This window comes from Larus michahellis, chromosome 2 (assembly GCF_964199755.1).
Source record: "Larus michahellis chromosome 2, bLarMic1.1, whole genome shotgun sequence".
Classification (NCBI taxonomy): domain Eukaryota; kingdom Metazoa; phylum Chordata; class Aves; order Charadriiformes; family Laridae; genus Larus; species Larus michahellis.
This window is the reverse complement of record NC_133897.1, coordinates 76,963,073-76,987,568: the sequence shown is the minus strand read 5'-3', so window position 1 is coordinate 76,987,568 and position 24,496 is coordinate 76,963,073. Positions and strand designations below refer to the sequence as shown.

The 24,496-nt window shown below is 41.5% G+C and overlaps 1 protein-coding gene across 11 annotated transcripts in view; it reads left to right on the top strand.

The window, feature by feature from the left end:
* Positions 1–24,496, top strand: part of FARS2 (phenylalanyl-tRNA synthetase 2, mitochondrial) — a 253,942-nt gene that overhangs the window by 155,551 nt on the left and 73,895 nt on the right. For all 11 annotated transcript variants that reach the window (XR_012585610.1, XR_012585609.1, XM_074576026.1 and 8 more), the window contains one exon: positions 15,910–16,061. Coding sequence is in view for 9 of the 11 variants with exons in the window: in XM_074576026.1 (XP_074432127.1) it covers positions 15,910–16,061 (152 nt within the window). In the remaining 2 variants the exon portion in view is untranslated. The remainder of the gene's footprint in view (positions 1–15,909; positions 16,062–24,496) is intronic.

Here is a 24,496-nt window from a genome sequence, read left to right as displayed (position 1 = left end):
ATTCAAGTTGGAAGGGACTTCAGGAGATATTTAGGCCCACCTCCTCCTCAAAGTAGGGTCAGCTCTGAGGTCAGGCCAGGTTGCTCAAGACATTATCCAGTTGGATCTTGAAAACCTCCAAAGATGGAAACTGCACAAGCTTTTTGGGCAACCTATTCCACTGCTTGACTGTTCTCATGGTGAAAAAGTTTTTTCTTATATCCATTCTGAAATTCTCTTGTTCTGGCTTACATCCATTGCCTCTTATCCTCCCACCATGCATGGAAGTGGAAAGCCTGGGTCTGTCTTGTTGATGGCCTCCTTATATGTACTTGAGTTTGCTGTTAAGTTCCCCTGAAACAGTCTCTTCTCCATACTGAACAAACCCAGCTCCCTCAGTCTTTTCTCACAGGACAAATGTTTCAGCCCCCTGATCTTCTTGGTGGCCCATTGCTGAAATTACTCCAGTTTCTCAATGTCTTTCCTGTGTTGGGAGGGGCAAAACTGGATGCAGTACTCTAGATGTGGTCTGACAAGCACTGAGTAAAGAGGGATGGTCTCTCCACTCAATCTGAAGGCTGTGCTCCTGTTGATACAGCCCAAGATGCTCTTGGCCTTCTTTGCTGCCAAGGAGTACTCATGCCCAGTTGCTGCCCACCAGAAACCCCCAGGTCCTTCTCAGCAGACCTGAGTTCTCTTTGCATGTTTTCTTGATATCCCTTATGTGGCTTATCAAGGAGATGGTGCTTTTCTTCACTGTCAGGGCTCTTCATAGCCTGTTCTCCTCTAGCAGCTCTTAGTCCTTATGCAGAAACTGATACCTGCCTCAAATTGGACAGTGATTTCAGCATTTCTTCCCACTTGTTAAATGTTCATGCATTTTGGGGTTTTCTCTGATATTCCTTCTCACACTGTGAAGGAGCTCTCTGGGATACACTCTTCCCTGTTCTTTTTCAAATCTCTCCTTCACAAGCTCCCCATTTCTTGTGATGCCCACCAAAACAGCTGTCTGCAGATGTCTGAGGTGGTGAAGAGCTAAGAGACCTATCTGTCATTTTTATGAGTTTCATTTCATGGCTCCAGCGGACTCTACGTCCAGCCTTCATCTGCTTGTTGTCATTTGTCATCAGTTAGCACCTCAGCTTTTAGGGGCAGGAACCATCACTGGACTCCACATTTTAATTCTGGATTTGTGAAATGCTTAGTGTGCCAGAACCCAGGCCCATGACTAAGGCTGCTCTGAGATGTTATTACTGAAAATCTTGGTAAAAATAACCACTGACGGGGGATGTGGTTCCCAGCAATCCAGCTGCTACCCTTTGAGCTAATACCAATGATGCAGGTTTTCACGCATACCCTGTTTCCATCCCTGCGCCCACCCATTCCAATCTAGTCTTACTGATGGCCTCACATTGAACCTGGACAAATCAGCAATAGTTTAATTCCTTTCTGCTTGTACTTGGAAAAATGTCAATAGCCCTTTGTGCTTAGATTAGTTAGTGTTATTTATTTTACGTAGTATCTCCATCCATTGTCTGCTGGAGCACCAAAAGGCGAAGGAAATCCATGTCTTCCATCTAGCAGCCACCTTGATAATAGTCAGATGTACAGAGAAGCCTATGATATTCATTAGCAAAAACATAGCTCTTTTCCCCTCCTTCACCTGTGTTCCTTGAAAATACTTTAAGTAATTCTAGGTTGTTTTCACAGTCTTAGAACATTTGAAAACTCTCCTGTTCACCTTGATTAAGTTGTCACATGCCAGTAGTAGATTTGGTCTTGCTGGTGGTGACTTGAAGCAAAATAGCTGGTTTCAGCGGTTCTTTCTGGATGTTACGAGTTTTCTGCTTCGTACACAACTGTCCCAGTTGGAATTTGTTTAGAATGGGTGGAGTGTGTGTGAATATACATATAGAAAGAGCAAAAAATTTCATACTTACTTTCAGTTTCCTGTGCTAACACACAGTTAAATCACCAATAGAGTTTTTATGACATGGCAGATAATTCTAAAACCTGAATGTAATAAAGTGGTTCCTCAAATTCTCAGCTATGTGGGTAGTCCAGGGCTTTACTAACAAACCTAGAGAGTGCCACAGGGGTTTTTGGAAGCTTGCAATGTGAAATTACCAACATGTCCACCTGGAAGATGTACTCTTTTTTGACTGCAGGTCAAGTCAGAGACAGCAGTTGAAAATTCTCTCCAATGAAGGATTTTGGTGGGTTTATGACTGCTCTGTATGACTTGTTCCCAGAGCCTTAGTTCTCACAATATCAGGATGAGAAGCATAATTTTTTGTTCTTTTCTGTGTACCCATGTTCCCATGTACTGTTCTGCTGTGCTGTTCTAGTTGCACCGCAGCAGCTACTCCTGTGGCTACACTGTGAGGTGGATTAGGGACCCGTTTTCCTCTGCAGTTTCTCAAAGCCATATCAGTTCACTGATCCACTTCTCAGTGTTGCTCCATGCCCTCAGCACAGCTGAGGAGACAGCACTTTTATTTTTGGAGGCAGGATAAAACCAGAAGTGACTGGGGAAAGATGGGAGGAAAAAAAATCTGCAAAGTGGCTTTGCCTCTGGATATCGTGCAACAGCATCGTGGCCTCCATGCATAAGCAGCACAAGGGAAAGGTCACAGATCAGTGAGGAAAGTGAGCAGCCTGGGTGGAAAGAGGAGCCTTTAGCTGGGAGTCTTCTGCCTTTTCCTTCCATGTACCTTGGACATCCAGAACGTCCGTCCTGAAGGAAAGAAGGAAGGAGTCGAGAAGTACTGAAAGAAAAGTCAAGGACTAGAGAAGAAAGGAAAAAGTAACTTGGATGAAGACATATGGCCATTCTTGTTGAAAGTTTTTTGTCATTTAGTTTCCAGTGGTGACACACAACTGTGCAATGCTCACAAAGATCTGAAGGCCACTGAGTCTGTAGATGTGTCCTGTGGATTTCAAATTGGGCTCTTTATATCTTCCCAAACATGCTTGCCATTGTCCTTCCATGCAATTAATGTAAAAATACTTTCACATAAAAAAAAAGGAATATTACCTCTTCAAAAACAAAAGAAAGAGTCAAGATAACTTTTTTTTTTCTGTGTCTGTAGTATGGAAGGTTGGAACGAAATGTCAGAAACCCAGCCTCTCACAAGGCTTCACGTTTTTTGTAGGCAAAAGCCAATGCAACCCAAAGTACACCTGATACTATTTAAATGATTACTTAGCAAAAAGTTCAATAAGCTTCAAAAAGCATGTGTTACTGTGGTTTGCTCTGATCTCTAAACCTCATAGATTTGCAGTTTGACTAGTTGAGGCTCTTTAAAACAAATAGCTCACAAATGAGTAATTCTGCTGCTGAATATATCAACCAATCTTTATTGCATCCCGAATGGTGAAGTATAATGGTCATACAAAGTGCTTAAATAAGCCATGGAGCAATTTCCAGCAGTGATATATATGCTGAAACCCACATTAAATTAATATTAGGTGAAGAAGTAAACCTGGAAATCTAAAATAACAATAGATTTCATATTGGTTATGTGAAGCTATGAGAATCAGCTGCTGGTGGTTTTGACAGGAATCCGCAGATGTTCAGAGCTTTCAGTCTTACTGTCTAAAAGTATGTAGCTGGTAAGGAGGGTAACCCCTACACTTTTGCCAATATTTTTCCAGTATTGGTTTAATTACAGTGTGGTGAATAGAATTCTGGCTAGGAGGATGGCACAATAACTATCTTGACTTTAGTCTTTGTTCCTCACCTGAGAAGTGACTCAGTTTGCCTGCTCAGGAATTCTATTTTCCATGCTGTTTACAGCTTTAGATGTCTTGTACCTCCTGCCTCAGCATGTCTTCTCCAGTACTATCCTAGGGCAGAAAGTTCTTCAGGACGGGGGCTATCCTTTTGTGCTCTGTCCACCTAATGGGACCCTGGTTTCCGACGGGCAGTCCTAGGTACTTATCACAATCTGAATATTGGCATGCCTACAGCAGGGTTAAATACATCTTTGTGAGTGTACATTATGCATTTGTTGTAAGAATAAACTGCTGTTCAAAATGTGCCTAAGCAGTTATGCTATGCAAGTCTGTCTTCAGAGGCTCTAATTCTTTTTACCACTTTTGGATAAAAAGGTGAGTTTTGTCACACATGAGTTTACTTGATAGCTGTTTTAACAGTTGTGCCAATGTTTTACGTGCAAAAGATATGTCTTGCAAAGAGCTTTTGATAAAGTGGTCTCTAAAATCATGCTTTAAAGCCCTACAGTCATCATCTGCATCATGATTAGCCATTGCAGCTCAGCTGTAGAGCGTCCCTAGGAAACGAGGGCTGGGGAGAACAGTCTGGGAGCATGTGTGTGTGTGCGTGAACAGGAGCACCTTTTGAAGTACATGGTGTTAATAAAAAACCCCTGATTTTCAGCTACCACTTCTCTGATCAGAATTTGAATTAGGCTACAGAGAATAGCCAAACAACAGAAGGCACAATTGGGAAGAACTGTATTATTCTTGTTATACCTGCCCTCAATTTCCTTCATCTTGCTAGTCTGAGAGACACATGGACCATAGTAGTGACAGCCTAAAACAAAATGTGACAAGTAAGTAGTGCTTTGGGGTGCATATGCTGCAGAGGATTTGTTTTTTGCAGTTTTCTAAAAATTGATAATGGGAGGAAATCACCTCTTTTGAGGATTGCTTGCATCCTCCTGCTCCTGCACATGTGTTAAATCCAGTTTGCATAATTATTCCCACATGTAACCTGTTCTTCTAAGTCAGCAATAGTGAACCCATTTTCTGATTCTTGTAAAATAAGGAAAGGTGTTAAAGAAATACCTGTTCTGCACAAGGATTATGCTTGTAGAGATTTAAATTTTCTTTATATTTTGTCATTGCATACTTAAATGCTTAGTGTACTTTTTATGCTTTTTGTTCTTGGTCTGTTCTCAGCTTATGGCTTCTCTGTAGTTTTCTGGTTTTAAGTGTTGTTACTCTTTAACAAGAGTGTAGCTTTAGGAAAGCTCAGGGTCTGCCTGAAAGGAAAAATTAAAGGCTTTTCTCCCTCTTCTGAGTATTGAACAAGTGAGTAGAGCCTTTCATTTCTGTTTCTGTCTAGCTTAGCTACTGTTCTTTAAAGTTAGATACTGATTTTTAGCTTGCTACCCTACCCTGGTGTTTTATTATTGGTTTTGCTCTTTGGAGGTTGTGGTTTGTATGAATTTAGTACTTAAGGGGGAAAAAAGTGAAAGCGACTACTCTGGAAACTAAAGTACTTGATTTTGCCAAGAGTCTTTGCAACTTGGGCAGTTTCCCTAAGTGAAGAAGGAAACCCAGCTATTTTAGTGGCACTGGAAAACATGAAGAATATTTCAAAACCACCAGTAATCTGCTCAGGTAAATTGCTGTACGTGGCAGTTAGGATCTTTTAATTTCCTAGGGAGCATAGATTTTTATGATGTAGTATCTACAGTGGCGTTTCCCAGATTAGCTCATAAATCTGAGAAGCATAAAAAGATGAGGACATTCCTTTGTAGCATAGCAATGTCCAGGGCATTATATGAAGTTGTACCTGGACAAAGAAATACGAAGCGTCATTGCCTTTGTCTTCAAAATCTCTATGCTTTTTAGGATGGATAGAGGAAAAAAAAAAACCACAACAGCTTGTTAGGTGGGAAGAAGGTCTTTTCAGGTGTTGCATGTGCCTGTAAGATTTGTGATGCTGGCTTTTTTTGGTGAAAGTCATATTCAGGTGTTCTGGAGATTCTGCTGTTTAAACAATAACTCTCTGGAATGGTGGGTTTAATGAGCAGAATAGAAAATATAATCAACAGTGTTTTATATGAGATTTTTTGTCTAAGCTGAAATAAAACGTTGGGTGCAATTTGTTTCCATTGTTATGCTATGTATTTGGAAGAAATACATCTTCATATTGCTGCAGTCTCTTTCCAAATACTTGCATTCTTTATTTAGATATAAATCTTTTATATGAATTGTTGATGTGTGCAGTATTTTACCCCACTGAGCTATTTATCTCGGCGTTATTATTAAGCATAATGAGAAAATACATACAAACCAAACTATCAGAAAGGAGGAAACCAGACTTCTGAGCATGGCTAACACTGAACGCTTACAGCAACCAATGCCTTCTGCAGGAATTGCAGGTGCTCAGCACTGCTGAAGAAGACATTCTTAGTATCTGCTGAGAAATTGGGGGTTTTGCTGGCTAATACCATTTTATAGCCTGTTGCTCGGAGGCATAATAGATATTTTTTAGAAAAATGCAGGATTGGTACATACAATTTTTACTTGTTGACGGTTTGATTTCTGAGGTCTGTCTTCTCTGCCCTTTTTACCCCTGCTTCAAAAAACCTGATAGAGTGATTCTGCCTGTGGCGTGGGAGATTTGGGTAGGAAGGACAGACAGAATACGGACAGCCTGTGCAAAAGGCAGTGTTAAGGGTTGATTATTAGGTTTGGTGTGAGAATCCACTTTACCATTTTGGTGATTCCGAATGACTGGATTCTTCCCCAGGACACAAGCTTGCTCATTTTCTATAGACAACACCGGAACGTGATAAATAGATTGCCCCATCTGTTCCTGTTTGTGTCGCAACAGTTCTGTGGTAGCAACTGCTCAAATGGAAAAGGGATACCAAAAAAAGCATTTCTTGGCTTTTAGTTGTTTTGCAGTGATATATCTGTGTTTGAAATGGGAGAAGATTAGCGCCATGAAACCAGCTAGCTCAGTAGGCCATCAACTGGGAGGCTGGGGAAGAAGCATATTTTTCCACTGTAGACCTAGAAGCGCTATAGGAACGTGTCAGGCTAATCTCTTCTTCACCCTGGTGCTTTAAAAAGGGGGTTGTAAGAAGCTGAGATATGGGCGTGAATAGTAGAGAGACATCCCTTTTGGTAGTCCTGGTGAGTCCTATCTGTTCTATCTGAATGAGAAATTATTTTTGACTAATCAAACACAGAGCAGAAAGTCCATCGTCAGTATTTAGAAATCATTTATATTTATTTTTTTTTAGTGGTTTTTATAATCAGATCACAAGTGGTAAGGCATATCCAAATCATAGAATCATAGGGTTGGAAGGGACCTCTGGAGATCATCTAGTCCAACCCCCCTGCCAGAGCAGGGTCGCCTAGAGCAAGTTACACAGGAACATGGGTCCAGGCGGGTTTTGAATGTCTCCAGTAGATGGAGACCCCACCACCTCTCTGGGAAGCCTGTTCCAGTGCTCTGCCACCCTCAAAGTAAAGAAGTTCCTCCTCATGTTTAGGTGGAACTTCCTATGCTCAAGTTTGTGCCCATTACCTCTCGTCCTGTCGCTGGGCACCACTGAAAAGAGCCTGGCCCCATCCTCCTGACACCCACCCTTTAAGTATTTATAAGCATTGATAAGATCCCCCCTCAGTTGTCTTTTTTCCAGACTGAAGAGACCCAAATCCCTCAACCTTTCCTCATAAGAGAGAGGTGTTCCAGTGCCCTAATCATCTTGGTAGCTCTCTGCTGCACCCTCTCCAGCAGTTCCCTGTCCCTCTTGAACCGGGGAGCCCAGAACTGGACACAGTACTCCAGGTGTGGCCTCACCAAGGCAGAGTAGAGGGGGAGGATGACCTCCCTCGACCTGCTGGCCACACTCTTCTTGATGCACCCCAGGTTGCCATTGGCCTTTTTGGCCACAAGGGCACATTGCTGTCACATGGTCATCCTGTTGTCCACCAGGACTCCCAGGTCTCTTTCCACTGAGCTGCTCTCCAGCAGGTCAGCCCCCAACCTGTACGGGTGCATGGGGTTATTCCTCCCCAGGTGCAGCACCCTACACTTGCCCTTGTTGAATTTCATAAGGTTCCTCTTTGCCCAGCTCTCCAGCCTGTCCAGGTCTCTCTGTATGGCGGCACAGCCTTCTACTGTGTCAGTCACCCCCCCCAGCTTTGTGTCATCAGCAAACTTGCTGAGGGTGCACTCTATCCCCTCATCCAGGTCATTGCTGAATATATTGAAGAGGACTGGACCCTGTACTGACCCCTGGGGAACACCACTCATCACTGACCTCCAACTAGACTCTGTGCCCCTAATCACGACCCTCTGAGCTCTGTCAACCAGTTATCTATCCACCTTACTGTCCATTTATCTAGCCCACTCTTCCTAAGCTTCCCTATGAGGATGCCGAGTGCATGGTATGTGGAAATATCTCTCTGATATGTATACCGCAACAACCCTGCTTTTAATAGGATTAGGTCAATCCTTTCATTTCTTATGTCTTTGCTGCACTTTTTCAACTCCTTACTAAACATATAAAAATAACCCTTTCAGTGGCAGTAGAAGTGATCCTTTTGTGTCTGGAAAGCATCTCAAAAGCCATGCGTTGTTTCACAGTTTCTTGACCGCAGGTCAGTTTATAATACATATTTGCACTCAAAGAAGCGTATCATGGCTTTAAACTTGGAGCATTGTCCATGACAAATTTAAATGAGCTTGACTTTAAAATAAAATGCTTGCAATTTAAAATAATGTTGTGCGTAAGAACACAGTGTCCCTTTCTGATGGGACTGCAGAGGCTTAATAACTAGCATTACTTTCGGATGAACATGTTTAATGGCAAGCTTCCTACTCACTCATTCTGCAACAGCAACAGTCCTCTTGTGCATTCTTCCTGGTGCTTGGAAAAGGTGGAACAGCTTATCTAAGAAGTTTAATCTTCTCATTGGCTGTTACCCGTCTTGATTTTTCAGAGTCATATTAGGTATTGACTTTCCGTTGTCAGGCAGGCTCCTCTAAAATAAGCTGTAACTTTTAGCATGCAAGTAAGGTTGTATTTGTTCTTGTGCACGTGTGTGTGCATTTGTGATGAGTCTTTGGGTTCTTTTTCTATTCAAAGGTGTTTCACTAGTATTGGAAAAGGTGATGAAATGAGATGATACGAAGAGCTAGCTGGTGACACTTAGGCAGAATATAAGCAATTAAACTCCTTCTTGTTTTGCACCTTCATGGAACTTGTAATATGGCTCAAGAGAGAAGCTCTTATCTTCAACAAGACCCCATATGGCTTAGCCTAGGTGGGAAGGGGACAGAGCTCAGATGGTGGCGTGCACCACACAGCAGAGAGGGATGTGGCCTACAGATTTGGTCAGGCACAAAGCTGGAGCTCCTGCCAAGGGGCTGCAGCTGCTTCATCCCACATTGAAAGCTGAGACTTACCTAGAAAGACAGTCTGCGCCCCATGGCACCTCCCTGCTCAACCTGGATCTAGAACAGCTGTTTCACCTTTGAGAACAGTTTAATTTACTGTGTTTCTTGATAAAGTTGTTTTCTTTCCTGTATTTTCTGCAAGGTACTTGTGTATTTCCATAATTCCATGATTGTTTTTCACCAGGGATGAGGGGAGGTAAAGGCAAAGAGAGTGCTTTGCAAAGATGAGGAACAGCAATGACATATAATCCAATGCTGTTTTCATAGTGCAGGCTGCTGCTGACAAACAAGCTGGTCTTTCTTCCAAATGTGTGATTTTCTTCAAAGTATTGATCTCTAGAGGAGAATCTGACATCCCTCCCCCTTTTTCACCCCTGTAAAGGGCTGTGAACTGCACTAGTTGGAGTGGAAACTGGGATATTATTTGATTGATTTGACCTGCAGGTGTGTGTTGGCAAGTCCAGTCAGCTGCAGTATTTGTGGGCATAAATGCTCCTTGTGGTCAGTGTAGCCCGTCTGAAACGAAAGAGCAGGGTTGGAACCAGGGCTCCTAAACACAACTTAGAAATCAAACATTTCCGTCAACCATGACGAATTAAAACCTTTAGGAATGGAAAGGAAACAAGCTGGTTGGAAATTAAAAAGGGAGGAAAAGGGTGATGGCTGTGGGAGTGTTTGGGCAATCTTTTCCCCAGCCCTAGAGCTTCTAGAAGACTTGATTGCATAGTATTACTGCCACGCCTAAGAGTTGTTGTATCTAAGGTGGTGTACACCCAGTTCTCTTCAGTAGCTCAGCGTCTTTATGCTGTCCTTTATGCTTTGAGAACTCACTAAACTAGAAAAAGAAAGGAGATTTGTTTGGTAATATTGTCTTTACCAGAATGCCATGAAAGAAGCCATTTTCTTAAAGAGAAAAGACGTGTTATGCCATAGCTAACCATCCAGCTCAAGTATGCTGTCTCCCATGATGGCAAACAGCAAGTGCTCAGAGAACAGCAGAGCAAGTATGAAAGCAGTGTCATCCTCCTTGTACTTTTACTGATCCTGCTTAAAGCCATGAGAGACCTGCTGAACCAAAAATGCAGTTGGATCACTCTGTTTAATAGTGACTAGAGGATCTGTCCACCATGAACTTGTTCAGTCCCTTTTGGTTCCATGTCACAGGTCCTCAGTTATGGTACGCACAGTGTGGAAAAAATGCACCCTTTAGTTCATTTAAAACCTGATGCCTCCCTTGACCTTTCTCCTCTTTTCCCTTGCTTCTGTGAGAAATAGTGAAGGTTGTTTCCATTTCCACGTTGAATGAATTAATGGTTCGAAGCCATTTGGGACACCCAAAGGCACTGACATGCTATTCAAAGCAAGGACGCAATGATATTCTCACCCATACATGAAGAAAGCCTCTTCCATTCAAAGTGGTCCATGTATAAGCAGAGTGCCTGAAATCCAGGCAGAACAGGACACCATGGACACATGGTGTTCCCCATACCTGTATGTGAGCTTGCAGAGGTGAAGAGCTCTGCTGGGGGGAGCTGACTGCCATCCAGAAAAGGCTGATCATACTTGTGTGTTCATTCCCTGAGGAGCTCGGAGTACCACTGGCAGCTAACACCCTTCTGCCATTCCCTGCAGGAGGACAGAACAGTGCATCAATCCCAAACTGGTCCATTTGCTTTGGTTTTAAGAGCTTAATCCCAGAACATAGCTGCATATCTGCTTATCAGACTTCATAGAAGTTCTCCATTGAAATTTCTCCATTTCTTCCTTTGGATATGTGTGTGTTTATACATAAATGTATATGTGTGTGTGTACACATGTATGAATATATAGAATTTACTATATATAACTAAGAAAAAAAATTGATTTGATGAAGGGAAGGGTAGAAAACATCATAATGGAACATTGTGACTGCGAATTTTAAGCCATGACAGCCAAGAAATTCAAAATTATGTTTCCTGCCGCAACCGTAATTTGTCTATGCTGGTCATAAATACGAAAGTGTAAATCTAGGAGCGTACATGCTAATACAGGAAACTTCATTATGTGCAAGGAAGCTAAGTTACAGTTGTAAATTTGCAAATTTGAATTTCATGCCTGTTACGTGTTTAAATTTCCTATGATAACACTGAATTAATGTAGTTTCACCATGGAATATATTAAGAAAGGCATAGCTATTACAGGACTGTAGCTTTCATTTCGATGAGAATATGACATTGCATTAAAACTGTATAGTTTATGTACATATTTCTCCAAACCATAGGCAATGCAGGACTGTTAAAGCTTGACAGCCACGATGCTGCTAAGTCTCTTATTTTTCTGACTGGGGATGGCAGTAAAGCATGGATGGCTTTTTAATAGTTTGGCTGCTGTGGAGTTGCTAACCCAGTTTTTGGTACATGTCGTCATTAACCTTGTGTTTGCATCGCTGCTGTCAAAATACAAGTACAGCTTTTTTCTCTGCAGCGTTTGTCACTTGTTTTTTGTGTCCCCCCCCGATCTGCAGCCGGCAGCAGGGAGGGAACTGAGCGAACAGCCACAGCACAAAACTTCTGTCCCCTCGGCATGTTGCGTTCACAGTTACTCCATCTGGGAAAACATGGGGTTTTTTTTCCTACTATTTGTGGAAAGTGCTGCTGTTCAGCCTGTGTTTCAGGACTCTGGGTAAAGACACTCTGTGGCCTTATGCAGGCTTATTCGCTGGCACTGGCTGTGCCTTATCCCCAGCTGTTTTTCCTCCAGGGGCTTCTGCAATGTATTGGGTTTTCTGTCCTTTGCAGCTGTGAGGTATCTGGATCCAGGCTAGCTGATGATCCTTTGCTGTGTGCAGATGAACAGAGACTACTCTTATGGTGGCCACTTGATTCCTGCTGCCACGGTGTCCAGAGTAGGGCCCTGGTATGGCAACATACGCAGAGCCCAAGTATTTGCTATTTTATGCTGGCAGATGAGTTCTGGTGGATCCGGTTGCTGCTTAAGACAGCTGTCCCCCAGTGCCTCCTCCTGCTGCAATACTTCATCCAGCACATATTAGCATAAACCACTGAGAGAGGCAATTTTCAGCTGGCTACAGCAGGCTATGAACTGCAATGGTGGAGGAACAGGCACTTGTTTATTTTATCGGCTGCTGCAGGGGGAGTAATGTCAGACAGAAAGGTAGAGCAGAGGGCTGGGGTTGAGGAATGCCCTTAACTGTCACAAACCTGTGTAGAAGAGTCCTCACGAAACCCACGGAGTTTTCAGTGAGGCACTCCACAGGTACATCTAGGCATTGGTGAGGCAGGCTGGCAGAGCAGGGTACAGCACTGGTGTCCAGCCACTTGTTTCTGTACTAAATTTAGCATCCTGAGAGAGAAAAGCTTGCAGTTTTAGTAAGTACTTGGCATATTTATTAACCACAGAAGGAAGGGTGACTAATGACTAGTAAACATGTATCATTGAGTGTGGATCATCACAAGCTTCCATTTTATTCTTTAAAAAAAAGATAGTAATTCAGTACTCCTAAATGCTTTCACCTTGGGTGATTGAAAAATGTAATGTCATTCTTTGCAATATTCCCTACAACATGGACTCAGTGGAGTCTTGTAGATAGTGTAATTACTGGGAAGGCACTCTTGTTTTCCAAGGCTGTTGAAAAACGTCAAAGATAGTGCACTGCAGTGTTTGAAATGGAAAGTAAAGAGAACATTTAAAGAAGCACTGTGGTGACAAAGCTCTGATGGGACCAAGGAAGTGGTGCCGAGCTGTCTGGGCATCGGCAGTGCTGTCTGCCAGGCCTGGCCAGCGCCTCGCAGCAGCACTCTGAAGGTGGGGTCACATCTACCTCTTCCTAAAGCTCTTTTCAGTTCCCCAAAATCCTAAGGGGGATGTTCAGGCAGTGGAAGGAGGGATAGTGGGGCTTCCAGGCTTGGGTGGCGTCCTAGGAGTCAGCCAACAGACAGGCAGCGGAGCCAGGCAGTGTTGTGTTAGCTTCTCCGAGCGTTGTGCTGGAGCACACCTATGTTGTGGAGAGGATGTAGCTGGAAGTGGTGGCTGGGAGGTGACAGCAGAGCAGAAAATGCAGTGGGAAGAACACATTGCTCTCAAGGGGAGCCTTTAAAATGTCTGTAAATTCATAAGGGAACAGTCTTCAGGGCTGCCGTTTGCCTTGAACCTGGAAGGGGATCAAAGTCAATGGAGTTTATGCTGCTCTGTTGTTTGAGGGCAGGAGAGTTTAGAAAGGAGGACAGTGATGGCAACGGGATCTGTTGGACCACATGTATCTGCTGGGGTGCCTGAATACAAAATTAGTAGCTTCATTTTGATCTGCCAGTTGGAGGCTCTTGTCCTATCCTCTTCGTGTTTTTGATGTAGCTAATAAACAATTATGTAGCTCATGTAGCTCTTCGACAAACAGATCAATACATTTGAGAACTAGGAATTTTATCCTTATGCTAACTTTAGTGTTGATATAATACTTACTGCAATGATATTGACTGCAGCCAGGTGGTGAAGGGACAGTATAATACTGGATTATTGCCTTGCCTTTTACCATAAAAGATTTTTCTGCATTATAAGGCTCTGTGGAAAGGTTAGTACCCAATAATAAAAGTTACACCTACTGTTTTAATCATTTGTCCTTCCCGTCTTTGTAACATACACAAGCATACACACATGCATGCACAAACAAAATTACAACAATCCTGTATCTAGGCTAGTAACGCCATGGATTGAGGCAAAGAAGCAGTTTTCTCATAGATTTGATAATGCAGGAGGGCCAGACCCTACAGTTCATTACATCTTTGAGTAACTTTGCTCACATGGAATTTGATTGTGCTGATAATGTAAGTCAGACTGTTCCAGGTAGGTTTGCAAGATCTGACCACATTGGGTCCTTGTATACATCTCATTTTAAGTGGGGAAAAAGACTGCTTTTTTCATGTGCCTGACATAATCCTGCTGCTTTTGAAATTGATAGCAAACTATCACTCACTAAGAATTGTAGGTACTCTTCTCCTTTCAGGGTTTAGGATATTGCTGAGTTACTCAAACATGTAATTATTTTTCTTCAGTGTCCTTGTACCTCTGGGAATGAAAGTAGGCACCTTCCCAAATAGAACATCTTCTGGTTGAATAATTAAATGTCCTGAAACTGGGAGTTCAGTGAGTTTTGGATTAGTACCTGCAAGCTTTGAAGTGTGTTCAGTAGGTTGCTGAAATATAGCAGTGGTAGATATAGTGGTAGAAAGGGGTGAGGTGAGAATACAAAGGTCTGCTGCAGGATTATATCTTTCTTGTACTAACACATGTATCGGGTTGTTGATTGAGGTATATCTCCAGCATTTACAGCTGTGACTTTTGTATGGCAGAGATTTTTGCATTTCATTCATTAGAGTTGTATCAAAAGCTCTTGTGTGATGGATTTATTGTGCGAGTTTTTTTGTTTTTTTTTTTAATTTGGTGATATGAATTCATTTGACAAGTTTATTCCTTTAACAAGTTGGATAATCATTTGTGATTCACAATTTTATTCACCGGGGGGCCTTATTAATTTAAAACTTGCACTGTATTCCTTATCAGATATTTATTGACTGGCTTACACTGTACAGAACAGACTTTGAGAAATCAGCATGCTGTAAATTTGCCTTTTTAACAGGTTTATTGCTTCAGCAGGTATTCACTTAGGATTTCACTGCTCCATCATAAAACATTCTCAGGCATGGAATACCTTTTTGAGTGAGATAATATACTGTACAGACCAAGGTGTACATATCAACTGTCATATACATATAAGCAAAAATAAGAAAAGATGTTTTCTCCTACAGACCCCAACAATCTTGTGAGAAAGTAGTTACTTCAACTGCAGTGCATTAATGGAAGGCAGAAGTAAGATATTGCATGACCTAGAGGGCATGAAAGAAGAGCATTACCATTTTCTTTTCTTCAGAGGGGGCAACGTCTCAGCAGAGGCGAGATCTGACGCCCATTGACTCCAGGGAAGTTTCATCAAAACTGAAAAATTAATAATTGTCTCGCTTTGTTTCTCTTCTTGTTCTTGCGAATAAAAAGTTGCACTGTTCTGACCACAAGATGAGGTATTTCTGTCTGCAGCAAAGGTGCCCCTTTATGTTACGGGTCTGTTGTGGTACTTGTGGAATTGATAATTATGCTAACAGGAATGCTTTTTTTGTTGTTGTAGATGTTTGGATGTCTCTAAAAACCACTGGGAAGTGAACCAATCCCTCTTTTTAAGCCAAAGTGTATTTCTTACTGTAACCTTTTAATTAGAAGGCACCTATTGATAAGACTTTCTTAGAAATTGGACAGTATAAGTAATAAACATATCGTGTTATATAAGAATGATATAAAATACATATAAATTTTGAACATGAATGATAAGTTTTTTTAACCTGTAAAAAATCAGAAAAATGCTTTTAAAACGTCCAATGCCTACCCAGTGAATAATCATGTTAAAATGATCCTTCCTTTTGAATAGCTCTGATCCACAAGTGTATTCAGGCTCGTAAGCACTGATTTTGGCAAACAAAGCAAGTTTCCTCTTCTGAGAGAATGAATGAAAATGGTTATGAAGGGATCTTTAAAAGACATTTCCTAGCATAAAATCATGCATCTCAGTTGTTTACGAGGTCAGTTTGCACTTCAAAAAGCATTTCAGAAAACTTCTAAAATGTGTGGTGTGTGTAATATATAAGTTCAAAACAGTTGTAGGTATACCTACCAAGTCCAGCCACTTATAAATATATGGTTTTTAATTTTTTTAGCCACTCAGCAGATATCCGCCTTTGATCAATGACATCTCCTTTTGGCTGCCTTCTGAGACATACTCTAAGAATGATTTCTACGATTTGGCTCGAACCATTGGTGGAGACCTGATAGAAAAGGTTGTCCTAGTGGATGAATTTACCCATCCAAAGTAAGTAAAACTTTTAAAACGTTTTTCCTGGGGTCAGAATATAGATATTTTAGTTCTGTGTACCAAGAAATTATTGAGTATTACAGTGTTTGCATGTTTCATTTTTTAGCTCCAAAACATTTTTACAACATTTTCAAGAGTAAATATTTTTACTTATAAATGTTATTTTGTATTTCAGTTTTGTACTACTACTGAGCTTGTGGTATTCAGATTGCAACCCCAATGCGCTGTGCTCAGTTAATCACAGCAGCAATGAACAACTGCATTTCTCAGTACATCTGCCAGTCCGTGACACTCTTATCCAGAACATGTCTCGTATTCTAGTCCTGCTCTTTGCTGAGTGACTGGTGGACTGGTGTTTGTCTCCTTGTTCTCTTCCATTCTTTTTCTACTCCTGATTCACTAGTAGACCTTTACTATAAATGTCAGGGCTAGTAATGATTCGTTGCAGAGTACTATTGTTGGTGTTCAACAGGGAGAAAAACACAGACTTTGTTCCTTTCTTTCTGACACTTATTTACAATGTCGAACAATCTCTCAGGCTTCAGAGCACCTTCTTACGGATATGACAGCACTGACATGACCATTGGGGGCACAGGTTGCTTATCCAACTTATACGATCAATTGTCTCCAAAATGGACAAATATCAGCTATTACATATGCACCGTTTTTCAATTTGCTGTTTCCAAATCAAGAAGTAAATACGCTGCTGGCTACACAACTTTCTAAAACTGGTTTTTAAAATAATTTCTCTTCTTTGAGACTTTTTTTTTGTTGTTGTTGTGCTATAGAAAGGCAGGTAGTAAACCTAACTGTAGTGTTTTTGAAGATGATAGGAAAATGCTTCATGTTGTGCTCCAACACCTGTAGATATTTTTTTTTTCTTTCTACATCCAGGTATTTGACCCTATTGTTCTTTTGAATTTGATGTGTGTTGCAGACTGGATGGATGGATAGATTATTCCATGGCCTAGTTTTCATGGTGGTTCAGTGGATTAATATTTATTTGGTTTATTTCCTTTTCACCTTTTTTGTGTGGTGTTATATGAGGCTGTTTCTGCTGAGTGAAGAAACAGAAATACCAATGGAATTTGTGTGGGCATCTGAAAGCTTTGAGTCGTTAATTCTTCAGTAATACTCATATACAAATCATAGGAAAGGATCTTAACCCTATGTGCAAAACGGTATGTCCAAAAGAGGAATATAGGCTGGTATAAGACAGGGAGTACTGTTCATTGTAAAGAACAACAAGACTGTAGGAGGATTGTTGCAGGTATGGATAACTTCTTATTGGACTGCACCACAGTATCAGTTAGCACAAGTGCATAAACACTGAAGACTGCTCACATGGATCCCACTGAAAATCTATTTAATTGTCTTCTGTTATGATGGTTCTGCTACAGTACGATCAATGTTTTTGGTAAAAATTGGGATGTTGGACCCATTTTTGGAACTGGTCCTGTCCATTCATTCATGCTGAATGTTTATTGTATGTATAACACCTCTGTGTTCATTGCCACTTTTTGTTTACATTCTTGCTGGTGATACCAAACATGCGATCATCCTTGGTGTTGCATCTCCTCTTGGGGGAATATCCTGTGTGTAGCGTAAGCAGCTCTTCCAAGGCTGAAGGTTTGGAGAAATCTTGTTCCCTGCTCCCTCACACATAGGCAGTATTATTCTGTGATTACTCCTGTAGCTCACTGGAAGAATCCACGTACACTGGGAGGACCTCACCAACTGCATCAGTCATGGCTCAGCTCATGGGTCATGCTTCTCTTCTTTACTGAGAATATTATCTTCCATACTAGTAGAGTGGTGAGGCAGGGCAGGTTTCACTACTCTGGATTTCTACTCTTATGTTTTTTCTCCTTTGCTATACTTTGATGCATCCTGAGCATATACTAGGGGTAACAGTTGTTCAGTACAAGATCATTTCTTCCTCCACAAGGAATACGCCTCTTGCTCCCTCTGACTTCTGCAAATAGATGGGAAGGATGACTGTTGGAGCAGAATTGTCACATGGATTTAGGACTTCCCCAGTATTGTCCTCTAAAGCCATCAAACCCTCACTCAGCAGACATCGAAATTTTGACACTACAAGGAGGAAACATTTCTCACCTTCATGTCTGAAGAGTTTGGGTGGTGACACTAAAGGATTGTTGGTAAGTGATGTTGTAGTAGTCTTAGTTTGTTCAACTGCATCAACAATAAAAGAAATCTTTTTAAATGCCCCATTAAAAACAGTAATTCCAAGCAGATTAGCTACCTCATTAAAAAAAGAATTATAGATAAAGACTGTAACATAATGGTTACTTCATCGTTCTTCTTAGAACAGGGTGTGTGCAGATATGTAACTTTTGTGGACCGATGATGTAAGCCGCATAAGTTATTTTGTCCATTCTCTAAAGCCTTTGGAAGGCTGACGCTTTGAAAAGAGCGTTCTCCTTAGTCTTAATTCCAAGATAATTGTCTTATTACAGGAATGATACAGTGGCTTCTTTAATTTGGTGTTGCAAAAAAAAGCCTTTGGGCACAGAAATAAACAGAAGAGATCCTCCGTGTTGCTATGGATCTGTATGTTACAGATCTAGATGCTTGTAATCATTATCTTGAATTTTGTAGTGATTCTGGTGTGGAGGATGGGAGAAAAGTGCATAGGACAGGAAAGCCTGCAGTGCTGCTCTCTTGAATATTAGTTAGTTACAAGCAGCTTAATAAGTTCATGCTTGGAATTAATAATTTCTAGAATTTAAAATTCAGGCTTTTTTCATCCTTTAAAAATACCTGTTTCATGAGGAATTAGAACGTTTGGCAGTCTTATTTTCCTTCTTAAACTACCTTTCTTAGTTATAGGACTATAAAGATTGGAAAACAGAAAATGCTGGTTTTTAGTAGTCTAAAACTAATTTAGAACACAGGAAGAGGTCTTTTAATTAAGATCCTTTATAGAGGCTGCCTGTGTGATACTATGTAAGTTACCTTACAGACTTTTCTGTGGTTCAGAAAACTTTCAAGGTTCCACTGGGCTTCAGACTGATGACGATGCTGCAGTACATTGCAATTATGGTGTGTATTAGCAGTGAAAATCTATTCCTCTACAGGGAAATGGAAAAGGAGAAAAAAGAGCATGAGACAAGTAATTGTTTAAACAAGGAAGGAATGTCTGGAAAAAAAGAGTAAATCTTGATTGTCCACTTTGTAAGGTGATAATGTTGAGACATCTTCCAGGAAAGCACAGGCAATTAAAAGATACAGCAGTAAGGAATCTCGTTGCTGAAAAGCACAAATTTAGGAGAATGCCAAGTTACTGTGCTAGGGTAATTAAGAACCATTCCAGCTTAAATGCATTTTAGGTAAACTTGACTAAACAACACACAGCACTGAGACAGACTGAGTAATGTACCATGTGTGAAGAAGGCTTTCCAGAAAATAAAATTTTTGGTCAGTTTAGTCTGCAAAAATTTTATTTTCTTTTCCTTACAGATGAAACTAATTGTCATGGATGCCAGCCTAGTGGGGCTAGATCAATTGTAAAATGTTTCAAGCAGAAAGTTATTTCATACTGAAGTCACATGTTACTTTGAGGTGGAAAAATAAGCATTACCTATTAGAAAATAATGTACTAGCAGTACATGTAGACATTCCTGTATGTACCTCTCTTGAATTTTGTCAGTGCAACAGGTAAACCTCACAGAGCAAAGAAATCCATGTGCTCTGTTCCAAGCAGAGAAATGAGTTTTAGCAACTAAGTCGAGGTAGGTAGCTTTTGCATAAAGTGATTCTGGAAACCAGGATAACAGTAGGGATGTCCTGATTCACAAGAACTTCCTCCCTTTCCTTTCATCCCAGTGATTCCAAGCAGGTCCACCTGCCCCAAACTCTCCTTTTGAGTCAAAAGTATCAAACTAAAAGGAAAACATGGACTTTTCAGGTGCCTGCCATCCCCACATGCCTCTCCATGTTGCTGATGTATATGTGCACAAGCTATTATGTGAGAGGAGATGGCCTGTGGACCTCAACTGCCAAAGAGCACTTGGGACCCTAGGCGGCTGCTCAGGGGGCTTAGATCTGCAGTCAGACTGGGAAATCTGGGAACAGAGGGTCCTTGAACAAGAGAGGAGCATCACCAGTGTGAGATGTGGCTCTTGCGTTCAGAACATGCATCGGGGGGAGGGAGCGAGTAGTACATGAGACTGAAGCCGACTAAGTACATGAGTACACGTTGGCTGTTGATACCTTCCCATCGCCCGTAGTGTGAAAGGCCATCACAGACGTGTAGAACCAAATGTGTCTGGGAAAGTAAGGCCCACTGTCACACGATTTTTAGGATATTCTTGAAATCTAAATGTTGTGTCAGGCTTCTCCTGGTAACACAGTCAGGGTGTAACTTCATCCAAGATGGATAACGCAAACCATGGCTGTAACACACCCAATACTCAGGCATATAAAGAATACATCAGCAGTTACGATGAAAAATTGTGGCTTTGCTGAAATCCCAAGGAACCTGAGTGAAACTGCAGTGGTTAATGGCAAGAACAGGAGCGGTTATCTGTAAGGCAAACAGAATAGAGAAGAAATGTCCCTTTGCAGTGAGCAAAATGTTTTCCACAGTCCATATTGTGGATTCAGGCTCTCTTTGCTTGAGGCATTAGCTGCAAACATTTAGATTTTCATGCATTTGGTTTGTGGAACATATTTTTCTGTGCATGTTCTGTAAAATTAGCATGCTGTGACTTGCCTCGAGTCGTCGTATGCTGCACGAGCCATGCAACCAGCCACCGGAAGACGGTGGCACTGTTTCTACTACCTGACTGGATTATTTCTTTCAAATCCTTGGAGATCTTTAAGGACCTTTAAGCATTGCTGTGCAAATACATGATGAGTGAGGATTTGTGTCTGACATTTTTCCCTTTGGAACATGCTAGTGAACAAACATTTGCAAAAACAAAGAGAATATTTTGAACTATATTGATACTGAAGGGAGAACAGAAAGTCAGGGATTTTTTCCTTACTTTTTGCAATGGCTCTTGTACCCTCCATATCTTTAAGTTCAGGCCTTCTACTACTCAACTTGTCTAAGCTGTCTAATCAATATGAATGACCTTCAGAACTTAAATCAGAAAGTAATCTCCTTTTCAGTGGCCAAGACTTCTCCAGTTTCAGAAGGGAATCAGGTTTCACAGGGAAAAAGAAAGGCTGACTGAATGGCGGTCAAAAGGTAGAAAAGTCTCTGCCCACTACGAATAAGTAAATCAAAACTGCTGCCATGCAGAGAATCCCAGTAAGAGCAGGGTCTTGCATTTCTGAGACATTCAGGTCAGTATTGTGACTGCACACCCATGGAATTCCAGGGTTGGTAACGAAAGCATACCTGTCCAAAGTAATAGAGGAAATACTGGCTGGCTCATCACACATGATAGAATACGTGGTAGAAGTGGCAGAATACATTTTTGACCTGAGTTGTCCCCGGTGAAGAAGACAGACAGAGAGAAGAGTCCAGGGGTGAGTACCTGTCCCCTGCAGTGCAGCACCACAAAGAAAATCCAGAAATGCCAAGGCTGCTTAGATTTGCTTTGGGTGAACCCTGCAAATGTTTTTTTCAGCTTAGCATGCCATGTCTCTTCTCCTAGGTACCTTGCATAATCCTGTCAGGTGTGATGGCCTCACATCCTCATTCTGAAAAAGTATTTTCTGCGTTTTGCAGAGAGCTTGTTCTCCTACTGGTCTGGAACCTGATTCAAGTTTGATACTAAAATTTCTTTTTTGTTAGGAAGAGAAGGGAAGGAAGGAAGGATATGCTTTTGCATCTTCCCTTGTAAGGAAGATATGTAGATATGCTGAAAAAAGTATACAAAACTAATCAAGAAATGCACTGTGTCCTCAGTGGTACTTAAGAGGTAAATTTTTAATCAGGACAACTAAAAATACCTTGAAAAGGCAGAGTGGAGACAGTAAGGGGGAAAAAAAATTGATTTGTTGCATTTTGACGGCTATGCTGTTAAAAATATGTGAGGAACAGGTAAGAAAGGATTTATTCTTGCCTTTGAGTGAATTACTTGCACGCTTCTGGGGTGAGATCTGCTCATTTGTAGCAGCCTGTTAAATGGAGTGAGAGGACATGTCTTGGCTGCTGTGAAGGAGGAAGGTAGGTGCACTGTGGCACCATCTTTAGAGACTTCGGGAGTACTCAGATGACCTGTGTCTCTTCTTTTCCAAATAGTAAAAGGAACAGGTCTGACAGGGAAGAGTCAGATCCTATTGACTGCTTTGTTGTGTCGATGCACACCGCTAGCTCCTTGTTAGTATATAGAAAAAAAAATGTAATAACATAATTTTCCTTTTTTTTTGCCATATTTGTTACACTTTTCATTATCTAGATGGAGAACAAATCAAATACTTTTAGGTCTCATTTATTTGAAGGTGGCTTGGTTTAGTCTTGCTTCTGGAACAGGTGAATTGAGCAGAATTCTGAAGCTCTGCTTGCTGCTAGTATTACGCAAATTAAAACAATCAGTTCAGCCCCTGAACACCTTGTTGTTCTTCAGCCTGAGCACTTTACAATTTGCTGAGGGATTCTTTGAGATTACCTTTAACTGCTGAACTGGCAAAGTCCCAGCAGCAGCTTCTCAGCAGAAAAAAACCACCCAGAAGCTGCTTTTGACCGTAGCTAGCAGAGGATCAGTTTCCTATAAACAAACTGTGCTCTCCAGCTCTGGATTTTTTTTTTTTTCTCATTTGGTCAAATGAGTGTAAGACTAATATTTTCGCAATAGATTAACTGTTCACGGGAGGCTCTGCCAGTGGATAGTGCTTGACTTCTGAGCCTTTCTTCAGCTGTCGCAGTAGAGCATGACTATATAGTGGCTAGTTAAAGCACTACAGTAGTACCCCTGGTCCCTCTTTTCTTTTTCCTCTCTTGTCCCAACGAGGAGCAGAGCCACCTGTTGTCTCTCATGTCTGAGAACCTTTTCTGTCATTTCTTTTGCCTTATGGGCTTCAGCTTAGAAAATATACATGTAATGGAGGTTGTGTGCTTTGAGTGCGAGTGCCTTTTACTCCTGGCGTCTGCGTGTCAGACGTTCCCCTGTGCCCCAGACCAACCCAACAGCCAGTGGTGTTTGCTTGATTCAGAGTCAGAGTGGCCCCAGCTATTCTGTTTCTTCCTCTTCCCTGCCTTTTTCTCCTTTAAATGGCAGCTGTGTGGAAATAGCAGCTCCATTCTCTTCACAGCTCCTGCTTAGAGGTGATCAGGAACTTTCTGGCCAAATTCATTTAGAGTAAAGACAGGGCTGCCCAGAGAGAGATGCTTTATGAAGACATATGGGTTCTGCTCGTGTCCCACCAGAGCCCAGATAACCTACCCCCTGAGGGCTCAGATGGTGAGCTTTTGATCATGGCTGCCTAGAAGTTTAAAGGAGCTTGGACGTGGGCTCTGTGTCTGTAACTACAAGGTAACCCTGCCATGCTGATTGCTACATGGCTCCAGGGTGTCTTGCACTACCCTCTTTCTAGCAATCTTGATGCTCTGCTGTCCCCCACCAGGACTGCGACTGTCAGAGCTTGGCTTTCCCAGATACCCTGCGCAGTAGCAGGGGCATTCACAGGGCACAGGGCAGCCATCTGCTAGTTTTTATTTTTGAGGAAATTGAACTGAAAAGCTTTTAATTCCTCCTTTTCCTCCCCACCAAAAACATTCCAGATTGAAATGAATTGAGTAAATATGCACATATTTTTGTTTGAAAAAGACTTTTTGAGATATTTTAGAAATTTTGAATTTCAACCAGCTCTGTTCCGGCTTCTTTATGGTATCTACTGGGTGAAGTCCGAGATGGCAAAAATGAGCATGCATTTGTATAGCACAAGCCAGAAAGTATTGTTTGATGTGGAAGTGGACCTTTTCAGTGCTGTATTTATTATGTATACATGTGTAGACTTGAAATCTATCCGCATATTTTTGTTAAGCATCTTCTTCAAAGGTTTTTAAATGCTTGGCCTAAAGCTCTTGGATTCTAGTGTGGATTCAGATACCTAACTCCCTTGAGTTGCTATGAAATACGCCCAAATAGCAGTTCCCTCCGCAAATCTAAGAGTGTCACAAAGAACTGTGAGAGGAGGGACAGTGGAAGTCTATCCTGTAGAAACAGCATGCCCTTGAACTGCTCGGCATCTGTTTATGCTGGGCATTTCTTGCTTCATCTGCCAGAAAGATGGACTTGAAAAATACTAGTAAATGCTTTGAATTTGTTTTACAAAAAATAAAAATAAATTAAAAAAAAAAAAATCCTTGCCTTATACAATAAAGTGTGAGTTCTGTGACGTACGGCTTTTTACACAGCTGGTGACTGCCAGTTCAGACCTCTGATGCCAGTGTTTACTTTAAGACCATCTGATGGGGGGGGGGGGAGGGGGGGAAATAATAAACTGATGAGGAA